The sequence below is a fragment of the Nuphar pumila genome, chromosome 16 (genome assembly GCF_984573655.1).
Source record: "Nuphar pumila chromosome 16, dmNupPumi1.hap1.1, whole genome shotgun sequence".
Classification (NCBI taxonomy): domain Eukaryota; kingdom Viridiplantae; phylum Streptophyta; class Magnoliopsida; order Nymphaeales; family Nymphaeaceae; genus Nuphar; species Nuphar pumila.
In genome coordinates, this window is record NC_143264.1 from 69,493,654 (window position 1) to 69,513,602 (window position 19,949).

At 40.2% G+C, this 19,949-nt stretch overlaps 1 protein-coding gene across 2 annotated transcripts in view; it reads left to right on the forward strand.

Annotated features, from left to right (window-relative positions):
* Positions 1–19,949, forward strand: part of LOC149813448 (kinesin-like protein KIN-UC) — a 114,032-nt gene that overhangs the window by 70,573 nt on the left and 23,510 nt on the right. Inside the window, exon 12 of one of the 2 annotated variants that reach the window (XM_089992334.1) lies at positions 7,855–8,050. The exons of the other annotated variant lie outside the window; for it this stretch is intronic. Within the exon in view, the coding sequence (XP_089848460.1) occupies positions 7,855–8,004 (150 nt within the window). The 3' untranslated portion in view covers positions 8,005–8,050. Of the gene's footprint in view, positions 1–7,854; positions 8,051–19,949 lie in introns of those variants that run through there. 2 annotated transcript variants of the gene reach the window in all.

Below are 19,949 nucleotides of genomic sequence, written 5' to 3' on the forward strand. Positions count from 1 at the left end.
ATCACTTCCAAGTCAAAGTTTGAATGGATTTTTGCGAAAGAAGGAAATATTTTTTTGTTTGTTATTGTCCACCTGCTTGAATGTTAAACCAATTATATTTTCAAACGGAGAAATTATATACATATATATATATATACATATATATATATATACATATACATATATATATATATATATATATATATATATATATATATATATATATATATATATATATAGGATTTTGAAAACCTCCCCAATGAAAACCCTCCCAAACCTACCAAATGGATGTTTTATTGGATTTTTGGTGTCTTATTCAAAATTCCGACCGTACAGATGTGATCTATATGCTTGTTTTTATAGGAATCAGTTCTTGGAACATTTGATTCCGATGCATGGATAGGTTTTTATAAGCTTAAAAAATCAATGGCGTAAAATTTTTATAAATTTTCAAGGCTCCAAATACCATTTTTTCTATCCAAAATTCATGATCCAAGTATTGATTTCTAGTAAATCAATCATGCTCTGAACACACCTGTACGGTCAGAATTTTGAAAAAACACCAAAAAATCTCCATTTGGTTGGTTTGGGACAGTTTTCATTGGGGAGGTTTTCACTCCCCTATATATATAGTAGTGAGTATATGCTTGAACGTTAGGTGCTTGATGAACATGCTCGATGGGTTTTTCAGCCTTTTTTCATTTTATTTTTAAATTATGACTGTACAGATGTGATCTATGTACTTGATTTTATAGGGATCAGCTCTTGAAGTGGTCCATTCCGACACATGGGTGGGTTTTTATAAGGTTCAAAAAATCAACGGTCTAAAATCTTTGTAAATTTTTTAGGCTCCAGAGTCCAAACATCATTTTTTTCATCAAAAACGCATGATCTAGGTGCAAATTCTTAGTAAATCGACCATGCCCAACACATTTGTAGGGCTGGAACAGCATAAAAAGCACCGGAGAAGCCGAAAAACCCATCAAGCACCTACTCACTACTATATATATATATATATATATATATATATATATATATATATATAGAGAGAGAGAGAGAGAGAGAGAGAGAGAGAGAGAGAGAGAGAGAGAGAGATGAACAATATACAGAGTAGGTACTATATAATTAACTATTGATTACTAAGCAAATCAGTTGTATAATACTCACACAAAGTGCAGAATCTCTCTAGGATTCATATTTGTATGATCTGGCTAAAATTCTAAGGGGCTGTTGCCACTGACGTCACCATTTCCTTTATCCAAGCTTGGAACTAGCTTTCATAGGGTAAAAACTCAAGTAAAGGCAGAATTAGAAGAAAAAAGAATGAAGGATTTTTCTGAAAGTACCATTAAAGGCTTGGGGGGAGTTTTGTTTATTTTCGGATGACAACAAAATTGGGTCTAATTCAGGATAAAGAAGAAAAGATATACAAATAAGCAATAAGCAAAGCCACCAATTTTTCCATTGGTGGAACCATAAGATCCATTAATATCTGTGGATAATGAGAGGTGATATATTGTAAAGCGATTGATATTTAACTGTAGTAACAAGAAGGAATAGAGAAATAGTACTAGTAAACCCGTCCCCATGTAGTTGGGATAAAGCTTGGTGATTGTTCTTTAATGGGCTTCTACATCTTGTAGTCTTGGAGTACCTACATGATGACGTCAAGAAGAAATGAGAGCAGAGAAAGAAAAGTTGGATAGAAGAAGACAGGTTTGACAATGAGAAAGAAGGGTCAAAATGTGTCCACCCCTCTCCAGCAACCCTATATTAATATATGTTACAAGAATACATGACAAAATATCCCTATGCATCAAACAATTGACTGTTGTTATCAATGTGTGTCAAACCCAAGAACTGGACAAAAATGGACCTTCACTTTATAGCAATGATGGAGATATGCGTATACATATGCGCACATGCACGTGTGTCAATGTGATTATAGATAAGAATCATCATTATCAGTAGATTTCATGGTTTGAAAACCCAGTGACTGGGGTGTCAAATCATTTGAGTTTGACTCGTGACTCGGGCAGGTCAACCTAGTGAGTCAGTTGGATTTTAACAACTATATATATAGGGAAGGGGGACTGTCGAGCGCCTGGACGGTCGAAACCGTCCAAGTCAGTTTAGAGTCTTTAGACTGTTTGATTTTTTCTGATTGGACGGTCTAGACTGATCTGGACTTGTTCCCCCCCCCCCCCTGCCGCCGATGACCACCATCCCCACCTTCCACCAAGCCTTTCATTGCTTCCTCGAGGCCGCTGGCCAGCCGTCAGATAACCAGACTGTTGTCAATGGTGGTCTCTTTCTCTGTTCCTCTGCCCTCCCCTCTCTTTCTCTGCTCCTTTGCCCTGCCCTCCCACTCCCTTCCCCATTCTTCCGATGTCCCCTTCCGTCCCTTTCCTCACCCCTGCCTTCTACCTCCTTCTGGTGGGCTGCCAGCCACATAATCGCTGAATGGTCGCCGCTGACCCAACAGCCACTGATGACCACCTCTCTCTCTCTGCCGGTGGGTAGCCCACCGAATGGTGGTGGCTGCCCTCAATCAGGAAAAACAAAATAAAATGTCTCTAATGGGCTGCCCAGGCGGTTGCTGGCCGTCGGCTGACCACCTGCGACAGCCTGTAATAATCGGATAATTTTTTTTTTTTGGATCCGGGCCTGGATCCGACCCGGGTAAGTTAGTCGGCTGCGTGCTTTTAAAAGCACGCAGCGACGAAGGGGGGAGGCTCTCGAAACCTCCTTCCTCCTTCCCCCTCTCGTCTCTCGGTCTCTCTTCCACGATCGACTCCCCCTTTCGCCCTCTCGTCTCTTCCATTTTCTCAGTCCGGCAAGCCTCCCCGACGACCAACGATCCTCCCTGCGACCTCCCTCCGACGCCGACGCTGCCGCCGTCGGCGACCACCAAGTACGCCCCTCCTTTCCCTCTCAGTCTCTTCTCTCTTCCTCACATCTCTCTCTATGGCCACAGGAGGGGTCAAATCCCCTTCCTGTGCCCTCTTTTAGCAGGGGAGGGGCTCGACACCCCTCCCTGCTCTTCGTTACGGTAGGGGAGGGGGCTGAGCCTCCTCCCTTCTTTCGTTACGGCAGGGGAGGGGCTGAGCCCCCTCCCTGCTTCCGTCACGGCAGAGGAGGGGCCGAGCCCATCCTTCCTGCCTCTTGTCACGACAGAGGAGGGGCCGAGCCCATCCTTCCTGCCTCTTGTTACGGTAGAGGAGGGGCTCGCCCCCCTCCTCTCTATTCCCTCTGTTACGGCAGAGGAGGGGCCAAGCCCCTCCTTCCTGCCTCCTGTTACGGTAGAGGAGGGTCGAGCCCCCCTCCTCTCCGTTCCTTCTGTCATGGCAGGGGAGGGGTTGAGCTCCCCTCCCTGCTCCCTATATCGGCAGGGGAGGGGGTCGAGCCCCTCCCTTCTCTCCTGTCAGCAGGGGAGGGAGGGTCTAGCCCCTCCCTGCTCACAGATGCGACAGGGGAGGGGGTTGAGCCCTCCCTGAACCCTCGCCTTCTCCGTGTTCAGCCGACCGACAGGGGGCAGAGCCCCCTGTCCTCGCCGCTTGTAGGCAGGGGGACCCCCCTGTCTCCCTTTTCGGTTCGATCGACAGGGGGCAGAGCCCCCTGTCGTTGTTCTTTCACGTCAGGCTGGGCGGGGCAGAGCCCTCTGTCTGTGTCTTTTCTGCGATCGATGGGCACGATGGGAGGACTGGGTTTCTTCCCGCCGCCCTATGCTTACTGGGTAGGGGAGGACCAAGCCCTCCCTGTGTTCTGTTTTTGCTTGGCAAACAGGGGCTCATTCCCTGTCTTTGTTTCTTTTTGCAGGACAGAACAGGGTCGTCGCCGCGACCCTTTTTTCAGAGATGGCGGAGGACGGAGTCCCCTACCCCTCTTTGCATTCTTGGCAGGTAGGGGCGAAGCCCCCTGCCTCCCCCTTAGTGGCTAGCAGGGAAGGGCCTCGCCTCCTTGCTCTCTTGGCAGGTAGGGCGAAGTCTCCCTCGTTGTTTTCTTCAGGCAGGGGTGCAACCCCCTGCTTCTTGTTTCTTGCACTTATGACAGGTGCGGAAGGGCACGGTGCCCTTGCCTCTGCTTTCCTTACGTCAGGACGGCGACAGTGCCCCCGACCTTCTATTTTTGGTGGTAGCTTGCTAAGATCGTTACTTTTGCAGCTCGTGCAACGGATCCTGATCGCGCTCCGCGACCCGAGCCGTCCATCGCGTACATCCGCGGACGACAGCAAGCTTGCAACTCTCAAAGGTAGGGGAAGATTGCACAGAAGACTTGGACAATTGAATTAAGTTCAATTAACTAAAAAGGGACCATTAAATAAATAAATAAATAAATAAATATATATATATATATATATATATATATATATATATATATATATATATATATATATATACGAGTACACATTTAACTCAAGGACGCGGTTTTGTGATCCTTGTCCTTTACTTTGTCGTCGCACATCGCGCGAAGGTTTTGCGTTGTACTTCTGCTTACCGCCTTTACTTTGCCGTCGCGCTTTGCGCCTAGGCTCTTGCCTTTGCATATGTGTTGGTATTGCCTTGCTATTGCAGATGACGTGCAGGTTCTTGCTCTTTGCGTATGCCTTAAAGGCATCCTCGTGGAGGATGCAAGGGGCATTTACCCTCTCCCTTTTACGACAAGAGTTCAGTTGGAGCGAGTGGCACATCCTCGTCTAAGGAGAGAGATACCTCGCAAGGATCCTGGCCCTTCGTGCGTGCAGTCCTGTAGAGTCGACTTGAGGTTTCAGGGAGCTGCGCAAAAGCATCAAAGACTGCTCCAAATCGAAGCATTTGGCAGGATGTGACTGACCGGTTCTGCTCGCCTTTTTGGCATATCTCAGGTGATCCCGAATTGGGGGTTCAAGCGAACTTCTTAGCGGGTATTCTGTTGAGAAACCCGTATCCTATCTATCGAGGCCGGTATCGAGTCATGCGAGACATGTAGATACCCCGATAGCGGATGTGATTCGAGATAATCACATGCATTATGTTGGAATAAGGTACTGCTGTTTCAAAAGATAGAGTAAAGTTGATAAACTTTACATCTTTGTGAAACACTCCTGTTGCGGCTTCTATTGAGGAGCTATACCCCCTTCATCCTAGAGTACTTGTAGTCGTGCACGACACGTCTAGTACTGCGATGATCGGATGAGACGGTCGTGCGACCTCGGATAGTGCTAAATGCATAATGCTGTAATCACATAAATGGCCTCACATTTGCCTTCACAGGCAAGATGCTCGAGTGGTTGAAATACCACAACATAGAATGGGTCGTTAGTTAAGCAACGCCTAACGTACCTATTCGCTTCTTTGTGTCTGTCAAGGGAGAGGACAGAGCGATACAAACTCCAATGGACAGGTTGTTAACAACCACCCTATGGGCAACGATCCGGCCTCCCCAGTCATTGGAGTTAGGGGAAAGGGGCTACATTAGTTAGCTTAACACTTCTGCAGAAGTTGGATGCGTCCGTGGCACAACCTCCTTTGGGGAATCCTCTCTCGGCTAAAGCCGTCCCTTTGGAGTGAACTCAACTAGCTATTCGGGTTATTGAAAATACATAGAATAACAGACGCCCGAACTAGTTTCAGTTGGTTCTACGTTTTGCCTGCGCGTACCCGCAGGTTCGTAATTATCGAAACATAAGGTCTGTTCACACTGGTCGTTCAGTCGTGAGATTCGCTTGCACTACTGCTTCGCTTGCACTACTGCTTCTCTTGCACTACTGATTCGCTTGCACTACTGCTTCGCTTGCACTACTAATTCACTTGCTTGCTCGATAGTTCAGTATGCTACTCGTTGAGCTGTGCACGCCTGTCAAGGCGTTACTCTAGTTGGTTAAACTGCTTACGCAGTTCTTTGCGGAGTAATAAGGAGCTTCTCATACTGGTTAAATACTTATAATAATAGCATCATGCCAGTTGCTACATATTAGCATGTGACTTGCTTTATCCCTTGGTCGAACTGTTTGGTGCTTATTGTAGCGTAGCACTTGTTGACTTGCATCTCTTATGATTGATGTGATTGCATACAGCTCGTAATCTACGAACTGGTGGCAACTAGGATTGATGTGGCCGCTTGTCTTATAAGCTGCTTACATATTGTGATATAACTGTTGCCGTATGATTGCTTATGAATGGCTTGTGATGTAATGGTTTATGCCTTACGATTGATTTAATTACTTGTTGATGGACTGAGCCATTTTATGGTAATTATATGTTTTACGAGCATTGTTATGAGTGCTTGTCTTATTCAGTTGTTTTGTTTGGCTGACGGGTAGAGTTAGTTACCCTTCGCCCATAGAATCAACTGAATTGCCATATTTGCGCGTTCTCATGTGTCGTTTACACATGCTTTGAGGGCCTATTTGAGGATTGCAATATTCCTGGTGGCAATAACACGATGCGTAGGATTATATGCTTCTATGTGAAGTGATATGATGCATATTGCTGATATGCATGCTTGTGCTCATATTGTGGCTACTGACCCCGAGGCGGTCAATGGTTCAGAGCAGTCGATTAATGATGCATGCATCACTGAGTGGGGTGTCTGTCGAGCACCTGATCTCCAAAGGATTATCTGCGAGGGCGTGTATGATCAAGACCAGGTACCCGGCTAGAGTGGTAGATTCTCTGTGAGGATGTACACTGTCCGCGAACGGGTAGCCACAAAGACGGTGAACTCCTGTGATGAAGTGTATGGTCCAAGACCAGGTATACCATCTAGGGCAGAATTCCTTGTGAGGTTATACATGTCCCAGACCAGGTGATCCGGGCGTTGATCTTGTTGTTTGTATTAGTGGCTATCGACCCTGAGAACAGTCATTTGTGTTGATGCGCGTATCACAATGATTTTCATTGGATATGGCATTTGTTGGGGACCCGCTTCCTAAAGGGTTCGTTGTGGGGGTATGTATGGTCAAGACCAGGTGACCCTGCTAGAGCGGTAGAATCTCTGTGAGGATGTACAGTGTCCACGAACGGGTAACCGCGAAGTTGGTGAACTCCTGTGAGGAAGTGTATGGTCCAAGATCAGGTATACCCTCTAGGGCTGTAATTCCTTGTCCGGTCGTATATCTCTCGGACCGAGCGATCCGATGTGGATCTTGTGTTTTTGCTTGCCACAGAAAGTTATGGTGAGTTGTGACGATCTTCTGCGATTGTTTGTGATAGCCAACTATGAATTCATAGTTTTGGCTTTTGTTTCAGCATGATTACATGCAGGACTCATATGTGAGAATCAGATCATTAGCGATTTGAGTTAGTGATTATGTTTTAGACCTTCTACGGAAGGGTGAGCTTTTCTGAGGAAATATGACGCCTTAGTGCGTCATAACCGGTGACTGTTGGCTGCGAAAGGCCTTCAGAGATGAGAATAGATTAAGGTTGTTCAGGACAAAGCGTTTGTTAGAAGTCGTGAGAGCGACCAACGATGTCCTGATAGTGTTTTAGTGCAGAGACCTCGTTCTAGGAACGAGAACAAGCTAGTTGTATGGTGGTTCACAGTCTACGATCAATTGAATCGTATGCTGCGTTTGTCAGTTGAACTGCTTACTTGCTTTGAACTGCTTACTTGCCTTGAACTGCTTACTTGCTTTGAACCGCTTACTTGCCTTGAACTGCTTACTGTTTGCCCTGCTTACGCGCTTGCACTCCTTACTCGCTTGCACTGCTGACTCGCTTGTATTACTTATGTGTTTGCACTATTCACCTGCTTGCATTGCTTACCTGTTTAACTACATATCTGCTTTAAACTGCGTAGCCTACTGAATTAAATGTACTTAATTCAGTTCCTTGTAGTCTCTCTTGTGCACCTACTAGTTTTTCGCGAAACTAACCCATTCTATGGGTACAGGTGATGATTAGGTACACTACGGGCGATGGCGCGATTGCAAGATGGCTTCAAGACTTCTTCTTCCTGCTCTTAGCTCGCGTCCTGGACGCTATGGGTTTGTATCGGATTTTCCTTGGGATATCCGAATCTTGTGAGTTTTGGTTCTTTTAGCTAACGTGCCTAAAGTTGTCAGCTTGCCTTATGATTTATCAAAAGCAAAATCTCCCGTTGATTTCATAAAACAACTCTGAAAGAAAGAGATATTTGTAGTCTCTTGCCTGTTTTTCTGAAAATGTTCGCAAGTTTGAAATTTGGGGCGTTACACAGCCTGCTAGAGTAATGATTGCTGAGGGGGTTGGAGGGAAAGGGAAAAAGTGGGTTCGGAGGCAGGAAGCATATATATATATATATTGAGAGAGAGAGAGAGGACAAGTCTAGATCAATCTGGATCATCTGATTTGGATGGTCCAGGTTTTGCTGGACGGTTTGGACCATCCTAGTGCTGGACGGTCCCCTTTGTTAAAATGTATCTCTTTTATATATATATATATTATTTTTACATATATCTAAAGAGAGATACATATATATAACATATATATATATATATGTATCCATCTTTAGATATATGTAAATATATGTTTCTCTTTCTTCTTGTAAAATCCACAAGGGTATTATAGTCATTTCCCCACTTTTGCGCATATTCATAATTATGAATATGTTGTGATATTTTTTACTTTTTTCTTTTCTTTTCTTTTTCCTTTCATTTTTGTTGACCAAGGTCAACTTGGAGGGGGCTCAACACTAGCTGTTGGACCCCTCCAACGGTTAGAATTCTAACCGTTGGAGGGGCTCCAACAGCTAGTGGAGCCCCTCTAAGGCTCCTTACTTATAAATAGGGGAGATCCCCCTTTGTATTTTTTACTCCATGGAGCTTATGTTCTCCATACTTCTCAAATAAAGATTCTTTAGTTTTATGTGCCTTTGTGCATTTGCGTTTCTCTATTGTACATTTGTTCTAAAGTATTCTCGTGCCTTTGTGCACATACCTCTTGTGGTGTTGTGCACTTTATCTCTTTTTGAGATATTTTTACATGGTATCAGAGCAAGGTTGAAGTTTGAAGATCGTGGGATTCTTCGTATTTGCAAGTGCTTCGAAAAGCGTGCTTTTGGTTTCTTGGTGAAAACCGTATGGGCTTCTCTTCCTTCATTATTTTGGAAGGTTTTTACGTCAAGTAAGATTTAAAAATCCCTTTGTGGTACGTATTTTTTCTCCACCATTCCCTCTCTAATGGGTGAAAAAGAGTCTCATTTTTCACTTGGTTTTAAATTAAATGGCTCCAACTACTATGTTTGGGCCGGGAACATGGAGGCTCACATTAAGGGGAAAGGTCTTTGGGGATACGTCAAAGGAACCATTCCCGAACCCGAACCTAAGATCACTATTATTGAGAGGGGTGAAATCAAAGTTTTTGATGGTGAAGAGAGAGAAAAAGCCTTTGAAGAATACAACAAAAAGCATGAAAAATGAGAGATGAAGAACTACAAAATTCTTTCATGGTTCTTCTCTTCCGTTGAAACGAAAATAAATGCCAATATCTTGAAGTTCAAGAAAGCGTTTCAAGTATGGGAGTATCTTGAAAGAATGTATACTTCAAGAGATTTGTCCCATAAATATTATATTCAAAAGAAGACATTAACTCTTCAACAAGGTGAAATGACCGCTAGAGAATACTTTGCCAAGTTATCCACGATTTGGGATGAACTTGCTCTCCAAGAACCTAAATGGAGTGGAGAGGTAATTGAATTAAGAGACAAACAATTAGAAGATGATCACTTCTTCAAGTTCTTAAATGGGCTTAGACCCGAATTCTAACAAACTAGGTCCTCTCTTTTGTCTTCATTTTCTTCTCCTCCATTGGAAGATGTGCTTACCAAACTAAGTGGAGAAGAAACTAGATTGTGGATGAATAAAACTAATCCAAGTGTGTTGGCCGTTCCTTCTAAGGATGAGGACGAGGGTGCTTATGCCGTCTCAAGACTGGGGAATAATGTCAACATATAAACCCCCTCACTTCAACAAAAGTCAAGGAGGAAGAGAAAATGGTGGGCATTATGGAAGAAGAGATTATAGTAAGATCATATGCCACTTTTGCAAAGAATCGGGACACATTAAACCGGTATGTCCTAAATGAAAAAAGATGGTGGCTATGTATACAACTTTCCAACTAATCAAGGAGGAAGGACCTTCAACTTCCAACCATGCTACTTTGTCTCTAAATCAAATCATGAAAGCTCTTCAACCTCTCCTCAAGGGATCCGTCTCCGAAGCCGCCATGACTACCTTCTCTCTTCCCGGTAAGACTCTTTGGCTCTTAGACTCGGGTGCATCTTTTCACATGACTCCAAATGTTTTTGCTTTTTCTAATTACTCAAAAAAAGTTTTCTCTTCTTTTGTCTCTACCGCGGATGAGGCTTCTCTTGAAATAAAAAGAATTGGAGATTTTGAAAGACAGGGTTTTTTTATTCCGAAAGTTAGATTTATCCAAAAATTGAATTTAAATTTGCTTTTCGTCTCTCAACTATCGGATCATGGGTGTGATATCAAGTTCTCATCAAATAAATGTTGGATACAGGATCACCGGTCTGGGAAGTTGATTGGGGAAGGCTTTAGAAAGAGAGATCTATACTTAATGGAATTTCATCAAATTCCAAAACAATCTTTTTGTAATATTGCCCAACATAAGGATATAAATGTTTGGCATAAACGCCTTGGTCATCCAAATATTGCCAAGCTCTCTCATTTACATTTTGCTAAAACTTTATGTAAAGACAATTTCAATTGTAATGATTGTATTCTTGGTAAAATGAGAAGCTTACCTTTTGGACAAAGAACTATGTTTTCATCTAAGTCTTTTGAAATTGTGCATTTGGATGTATGGGGACCAGCACCCGTAGTATCTAAAGGAGGTTTTTCATATTATGTTATCTATGTTGATGATTTATCAAGATATAGTTGGATTTACTTCCTCAAACATAAACATGAGGTTTTCTCTACCTTTAAGGTTTTTCATATGATGATACAAAATCAATTCAATAGTAAATTACAAATTTTTAGAACCGATTCCGGAGGAGAATATCTTTCAAATGAGTTCAAAAGTTACATTGAAAATAATTGAATTGTTCATAAAAGGTCTTGCCCAAAAACACCTCAACAAAATGGATTAGCTGAACGAAAACATAGACATATAATTGAAACTATAAGGACCTTACTCATTTCTCAAAAAATTCCAAAAAGATTTTTGGCCAAAGCGGCTTTTGCATCGGTTTATCTCATAAATCGACTTCCATCCAAAAATTTGAATCAAATATCCCCTTTTGAAACCTTGTATAAAAAGAAACCCGACTACAATAGACTAAGAATTTTTGGTTGTAAATGTTTTGTCCTCACCGACAAGAATGATAAACTATCTTCCAAAGCTATTCCTTGTGCATTTTTGGGATATTCCGAAACACAAAAAAGATTTAGGTGTTATGATATTAAAAATGACAAACTATATGTCTCAAGAAACGTAACTTTTTTAGAAAATATGAGTGGTTTTGAAGAACATAAAACTCATGAAGATAATGCCGACTACTCTTTTTTGTTTGAGTTATTATCTAGGAACGAGGATTTGTTTTGTGATGATGAATTAAATGAGGATGATGACATAAGTGAAAATATTCCACAACCCATCCAACATGCAGAAGAAATAACAGTTGAACCAATTACCTATATACATAAAGATAAAAGTACCTTTAGAAGTGCAATAGAAAAGTATAGTGACCTTAGTGAACCTTCCAACCACTCTCGAAGAACTGAAAGACCTAGGAAAAATCCTTCTAGATTTATATCCTATGAGTCATTCTCTCCAAAACATAGGGCATGTCTCAGTGCCATTCACTCATATCAAGAGCCTAGGAATTTTGAAGAAGCTAAAAAAATGATAGAATGGAGGGACACTATGGATAACGAACTTAGAGCCCTCAACAAAGCCAAAACTTGGATCTTTCAATATCTTCCAAAAGGAAAGAAATCAATAGGTTGTAGGTGGGTTTTTAAGGTAAAAACTAAGAGTGACGGGAGTCTTGAAAGATATAAAGCACGACTTGTTGCAAAAGGCTATAGCCAGGAATATGGTATCGATTATGAGAAGACTTTTGCTCCTGTTGCACGAATGGTTACCGTCCGGTGTTTGATCACTATTGCATCCATTAAAAAATGGAACATATACCAAATTGATGTAAAAAATGCATTCCTAAATGGAGAGTTAAATTATGTACATTAATCATATAATGTAATATATATATTTTATATATATATGGTAATACATATACATATATTAATATATATGTATATGTATCTACTCAAATATATATATATATATAAAATATATATTTCTATTTATTTTGTCATAAGGGTAGTTTAGTCTTTTCCCTATTTTTGCGCACATTCACTTTTCGGATGTGACTATAATTATTTTTCTTTTATTTTTATTTTTCTTTTTGTTCTTTTTATTTCTTTTTGGATGTGTACCTAAAAGGTACCTTGGGGGGCCCACCAACATAGTCGTTGGGCCCTCTCCAACGGTCACATTTGTGACCGTTGGAGGGGCTCCAACGACTATGGGTGGAGCCCCTCCAAGGCCCCCTTTAGTGATGTTATAAATAGGGGTTCTCCCCTTTGTATTTCTCCATGGCTTTGAGTCAAAGCCCAAGTTCTCAATAAATTGATTCCATTATTTTATGCCTTTGTGCATTTGTGAGTTATTTGTGGGTTGTGCTTTTTGTGCACAAGTGTTCTAAAGTGTTCTTATTGTGCTTTCGTGGTGGGTTCAATATCAAGAATATTAAGGTCTTGATATTAGTATCTTGTTGGAGATACTTTCACATGGTATCAGAGCCTCGTTGGAAGAAAGAAGATCGTGTATCTCGCCTCTTGTGAAGCACCTCGAAAATCGTGCCCTCAAGCTAGTGAAGTTTTTGAGTAAAGCACTTGCTCCGGGCAATATTTTAGAAGCAACTTTTGTCAAGAAAAGGTTGAAAATTCGTTAAGGTATGCTTTATTTTTCATCTTCTCTTCTCCATAATGGGTGAAAAAGACTCCCACTTCTCCCTTGGTTTTAAACTTAGTGGTTCAAACTACCATGTTTGGGCCGGCAACATGGAAGCCCACATCAAAGGGAAAGGTCTTTGGGGTTATGTTCAAGGATCCATATCGGAACCCGAACCCAAGGTTTCTATTATAGAGAAAGGGGAAATCAAAATTCTTGAAGGAGAAGATAGACAAAAGGCCTTAGAAGAATATTCCAAAAGGCATGATGAGTGGGAAATGAAGAACTTCAAAATATTGTCTTGGATTTTTTCGTCCGTTGAAACCAAGATCAATGCCAACATCATCAAATTTAAAAGGGCCTCCGAAGCTTGGTTATACCTTGAAAAAATGTATACGTCAAGAGACTTGTCTCACAAATACTACCTCCAAAAGAAAGCCTTGACTCTTCAACAAAATGATTTATCTATTCGGGAATATTTTGCCGAATTATCATCTATTTGGGACGAGCTTGCCATGCTCGAACCAAAATGGAGTGGAGAAGCTATTGAGTTAAGGCACAAACAACTTGAGGAAGATCGTTTCTTCAACTTCTTAAATGGTCTTAGACCCGAATTTGAGCAAATTCGGTCCTCCCTTCTATCGCCTTTTACCTCCCCATCTATTGAAGATGTCATCACCAAGCTAAGTGGTGAGGAAACACGTATGGGGATTAGTAAAAATAACCTAAGCATTCTTGCTAAACCTTCTCAAAATGACTATGAAGTAGTCAATGCCGTGTCAAGACCCGATAATAATTTGAAGACCTACAAACCGCCCCATTTCAAAAATCAAGGGCAAAATGATCGATATGGCAAGAGAGATTATAGCAAATTAACTTGCCATTTTTGTAAAGAACCGGGACATATCAAACCCAATTGTCCTAAATGGAAGAAATTCCTCGCCGCGGCTTTAGCATCCCAATCGGAGGAACGGCCTTCAACATCGAATGAACCTCTTTCGCTTCATCAAATTATGGATGCTCTTCAACCTCTTCTCAAAGGAGGCACTTCTGGAGCTGCCATGTCATCTTCTTCCTCTCTTGGTAAGACATCTTGGCTACTTGATTCTGGTGCTTCGTTTCATATGACTCCAAGTCATTGTTTTCTCTCTAATTATTCTGAAAATCGCCTTCCATCTTTTGTCTCAACCGCGGATGGAACCCCTCTTGAAATTAAAGGAATGGGTAATTTTGAAAAACAAGATTTTTTTATCCCAAAAATTCGTCTTATTCCAAAACTAAACTTAAATTTACTTTCCGTTTCTCAACTCTCGGACTATGGTTGCGATATAAAGTTCTCTTCTAATAAATGTTGGATATAGGATCGCCAGTCCGGGAAATTGATTGGGGAAGGCTCTAGGAGAGGAGACCTCTACTATGTTGATTTTCTTAAAATTCCCAAGAATCAATTTTGTAATGTTGCTCAAAACAAAAATATTCATGTATGGCATAAGAGATTGGGTCATCCCTGTTAAAATGTATCTAATATATATATATATATATATATATATATATATATATATATATATATTCTGTATATTACAAAATACTCGATAAGGGGTAGTTTTGTAATTTCACAATAGTTGTTTTAGAAAACAACTATTTTCAGTTTTCATTTAAATGTATTTTCTTTTTTTCTTTTTTTCCTTTTATTTTTGTATTTTTTAAATATCAAAAAGGGGCTCCAACATAGAGTCGTTGGAGCCCCCAACGGTCACAAATGTGACCGTTGGGGGCTCCCAACGACTCCATGGGAGCCCCCTTTTTGGCTCCCCTTTTGAGGCATTTTGCCTCCTCCTCTCTCCTCTTCCTTTTGTATAAATAGGGGTGATCCCCTTGTATATTTTTCATTCTTGAGAGCTTCTCTCTCTTTTCAATAAGAGGCTTTGTATATTGTTGCCTTCTTAAAGGCTTGTGCTTGTATTGTCCCTTCGTGGACTTGTGATATTGTCTCTTTTTCATTGTTGTATGTGCTTGTATACACTCTTTATATTTCCGCAATATCTCATTACATGGTATCAGAGCCACTCGATTCTTAAAGGAAAGGTGTGGTTCGTGTTATTTCATATCCAATAGATATCTTCTCACTTCTTGGCAACATCATGGAGACAAAAATTGATCTTTCTTTCAAGCTCAATGGAAAGAATTATATGATGTGGGCATCGGCAATGAAAAATAATCTCAAAGGGAAGAAGCTTTGGGGTTTTGTCATGGGTTCCGTTCCGGAACCTAAGCTTATGCTCACGAAGATTGAAGAAGGTCAAGAAAAGGCTCTTAAGGAGATGCTCGCCTCAAGGCCATTGAAAGTCATCAAAAGGAAGTGGAAGATTGGGAAAGCAATCACGCAAAAATCCTTGCGTGGTTTATGAATAACGTGGAGCTTAAGGTATGTGCTAATATAGCTAAATTCCGTAGAGCCAATGAGGCTTGGTCCTTTATGAAGGGTATGTATACTCAAAAGCATCTTGCAAGAGCATACTTCTTGCAAGAAAAGATTAGAACCACCAAGCAAGGTGATTCTAGCATTCAAGACTATTATAGTGCTTTAAACCCACTATGGGATGAATTGGCTCTCTTGGAGCCAAAATGGGTTTCTATGGAAGACATTGATTTAAGGCAAAAACAAATGGAACAAGAGCGGTTGTTTCAATTTCTTTTTGGGCTTCGTCCCGAATTTGAGCAAGTGAGATCTTCACTTCTCCATAGATCTATTTTTCCTCCTATTGAGGATGCTATTGCCGAAATCACTCAAGAGGAGACAAGGCTTGGCATGAGTAAGCATGTCGATGAAGTCCTTGCCGTATCCAAACCGGGTAATAATGTTAGAACCTATAAGCCTCCTCATTTTGGGAAACAAGGAAACTACAATGGAGGAAGAAAAATGATTGTTTGTCATTATTGCAATGAGTCGGGTCACATTAGACCCGCTTGTCCTAAGCTTATTGGAACCTTCAAGCCTAAAGTGGCTTCTCTTGAGGAAACCACCACCAAAGAAGATGAAGGCAAGAACAATGACATCAAAGAAACTCTTGGACAAATATCTATGGCTCTCCAACAAATGCTAAAAGTTTCTTCGTCCACATCGGGTGCGGCTATTGCTTCATCATCTTCACCCGGTACGTATTCTTGGATCCTTGACTCCGGAGCTTCTTTTCATATGACCCCTCATGAAAATGCACTTGTTGATGTTTGCACCAATTCAAAGGACTCTTGTGTCTCTACGGCCGATGGAACTTTTTTAAAAATTTCAAGTATTGGTTCTTTTAAAGATTCACAAAATTTTTGTGTTCCAAAAGTAAGAGTTGTTCCTAAACTAAATTTAAACCTATTTTCGGTTTCTCAAATTGCCGACCATGGATGTGAAATATCTTTCTCATCTAATGGTTGCTTTGTGCAGGATCTCCGGTCCGGGAAGCGGATTGGGCAAGGCCATAGAAAGGGAGACCTATATTATATGGACCATCTTGATCTCCCTACAAACTTTTTTTGTTCTTATGTCCAAGAAAAAAACATGGCAACTTGGCATAAAAGACTTGGTCATCCAAGTTATTCCAAAATGTATCTCTTTCCTTTTGGAAACAAATTTTGTAAGGAAAAAGAAATTAATTGCAAAGATTGCATTTTTGGAAAAATGAAGTCTATTCCATTTCCAACTAGAACTTTTCTTTCATCAAGGCCTTTTGAATTGGTGCATTCGGATGTTTGGGGGCCTTTTCCGGTTATGTCTAAAGGGGGTTATTCATATTATGTCACGTTTATTGATGATTTTACTCGGTATGTTTGGATTTATTTCCTTAGTCATAAATCAGAAGTATTTACTTTCTTTAAAGATTTTCATAAAAAAGTTCAAAATCAATTTCAAAGTAACATATCTATTTTAAGATCCGATTCCGGTGGCGAATACTTATCTCACGAATTCCAAAACTATTTAACCCTAAATGGCATTTGCCATCAAAAGTCATGTCCTAGGACTCCCCAACAAAATGGCCTAGCGGAAAGGAAACATAGGCATATTATTGAAACCGCTAGAACATTACTTATTTCTAAGAATATTCCAAAGAAGTTTTGGGCCGAAGCAGTCTTAACTTCAATCTATTTAATCAATAGAATGCCCTCTTCTAAGTTAAAAAATGCTTCTCCATATGAAAAACTCTTTAAATTTTCACCCGATTTCAATCGTCTTCGTATTTTTGGTTGCAAATGTTTTGTCCTATCACACAAAAGGGATAAGTTATCTCCAAAAGCAATTGAATGTGTATTTCTAGGATATGGTGAAAATAAAAAAGGGTATAGATGTTATGATTTTAAGAATGATAAATTATATATTTCAAAAGATGTAACATTTCTAGAAGAAGAAAACGGTTTTGATAAACTAGAAGAAACAAATGAAATTGACTATATATTCTTAAATGATCTTATTGATGACATACAAGAAGATTTTCTTGAAAACATTGATGATTCTCGTGAGGTATCCCCTCTTGACATAACACCCTCAAATGACAGTGATTCTAATATAAATGCTCATGATAGCGATACCAATATAAATGTTTACTCAAGAAGAAATCAAGAAAATCCTATTAGTGCCCTCGAAAAATACTCTCAAATTTCTGAATCCACTGAGGAACCACAAGTTAGGCATTCTTCTAGAATATCAATACCTCCAAATAGGTTTGTATCCTATGATTCCTTAACTCCCAACTATCGGGCATGTTTAATAACCTTACACTCTTATTTTGAACCGGCACATTATAATCAAGCTAAATCTATACCTCATTGGGTTGAAGCAATGCAAGTTGAACTTAATGCGCTAAAAAAGGCCAATACTTGGGAAATAGTTAATCTACCCTCACACAAAAAACCTATTGGTTGTCGCTGGGTCTTCAAAGTTAAAACTAAAAGCGATGGTTCTTTAGAACGATATAAAGCTAGATTAGTTGCTAAGGGATACTCCCAAGAATATGGCATTGATTACGAAGAAACATTCGCTCCTGTAGCTCGAATGACCAGTGTTAGGACTTTAATAGCTGTTGCATCAACCAAAAAATGGCCCATTTATCAACTTGATGTAAAAAATGTCTTTTTAAATGGAAGTTTAAGTGAAGAAGTTTATATGGATCCGCCACCCGGAATAAATCTTAAGCAAGGTCAAACTCTTCGGCTTTTAAAGGCATTATATGGCCTTAAACAAGCTCCTAAGGCTTGGTATGATCGTTTCAGTGATATCATGATAAAGTTAGGATTTCACTCTTGTTATACTGACACTGCTCTTTTTGTCAAACATGCAGGTTCTAGTATCATAATTTTGTTGCTTTATGTTGATGATATGATTATCACTCGGAATGATCAAAATAGTATTATTAATGTTAAAAATATGTTAAAAAATAATTTTGATATGTCTGACTTAGGTTTTCTCAGATATTTTCTTGGAATTGAAGTTGCATATTCTCCTAGAGGATATATTTTGTCACAAATGAAGCTTGCTGCAGATATATGTTCTAAGTCTGGGATTTCCGATGAAAAGAAAGTAGAGACTTCCGAGGTTATTAATGCCAAATTGCGGTTGGAAGATGGGGTTCTTCTGGAAGATCCTACACCTTACAGACAATTCATTGGGTCTCTTACCTATTTAACTATCACCAGACCAGATATCACTCATGCGGTTCACTCTGTTAGCCAATTTCAGCATGCTCCTACAACTGTGCATATGAGTGCTGTTCTCCGAATCATCCGCTACATTCGGAATACCATCAATAAAGGGCTATTTCTATCCTCCTCTTCTTCCTTGAATCTTCTTGCTTATACTGATGCTGATTGGGGAGGTAATCCCAATGATCGAGTCTCAACTACTGGTTTTTGTGTTTTTCTAGGAGACTCTTTGATTGCCTGGCGATGCAAGAAGCAACAGAAAGTTTCACTATCATCCACTGAAGCTGAGTACAGGGCTATGGCAACCACGACAATGGAACTTGTATGGCTTCGCAGTTTGCTTAAAGACATGGGAGTTGATATCACCGAAGCCTCAAAGCTTTGTTGCGACAACAAGAGTGCCATCTATATTGCGAGCAATCATACTTTTCATGAGCGTACAAAACATATCGAAATGGATTGCCACTATGTCCGTGACGAATTCTTGCGAGGAACTATTTCTCTTCCGTATGTCACTTCAGAATATCAGTTGGCGGACTTCTTCACTAAAGCTCTTCCGGCTCCTCGCTTCATGTTTCTTCTTGGCAAACTTTCCGTTATCTCCCCGTAAAGTTTGAGGGGGGGTGTTAAAATGTATCTAATATATATATATATATATATAAAATAGATATATATATATAATATATATATATATATATATTCTGTATATTACAAAATACCTGATAAGGGGTAGTTTTGTAATTTCACAATAGTTGTTTTAGAAAACAACTATTTTCAGTTTTCATTTAAATGTATTTTCTTTTTTTCTTTTTTTCCTTTTATTTTTGTATTTTTTAAATATCAAAAAGGGGCTCCAACATAGAGTTGTTGGAGCCCCCAACGGTCACAAATGTGACCGTTGGGGGCTCCCAACGACTCCATGGGAGCCCCCTTTTTGGCTCCCCTTTTGAGGCATTTTGCCTCCTCCTCTCTTCTCTTCCTTTTGTATAAATAGGGGTGATCCCCTTGTATATTTTTCATTCTTGAGAGCTTCTCTCTCTTTTCAATAAGAGGCTTTGTATATTGTTGCCTTCTTAAAGGCTTGTGCTTGTATTGTCCCTTCGTGGACTTGTGATATTGTCTCTTTTTCATTGTTGTATGTGCTTGTATGCACTCTTTATATTTCCGCAATATCTCATTACAATCCCAACATTGTTAAAATCTCTTATTTGCCTTTTGTTAAGCATCTTTATAATGAAAATTTTGTTTGTAATGAATGTATTCTTGGAAAAATGAGAAGTCTTCCTTTTCCTCAAAGATCCATGTTTACAACAAAACCTTTTGAAATCGTTCACTCCGATG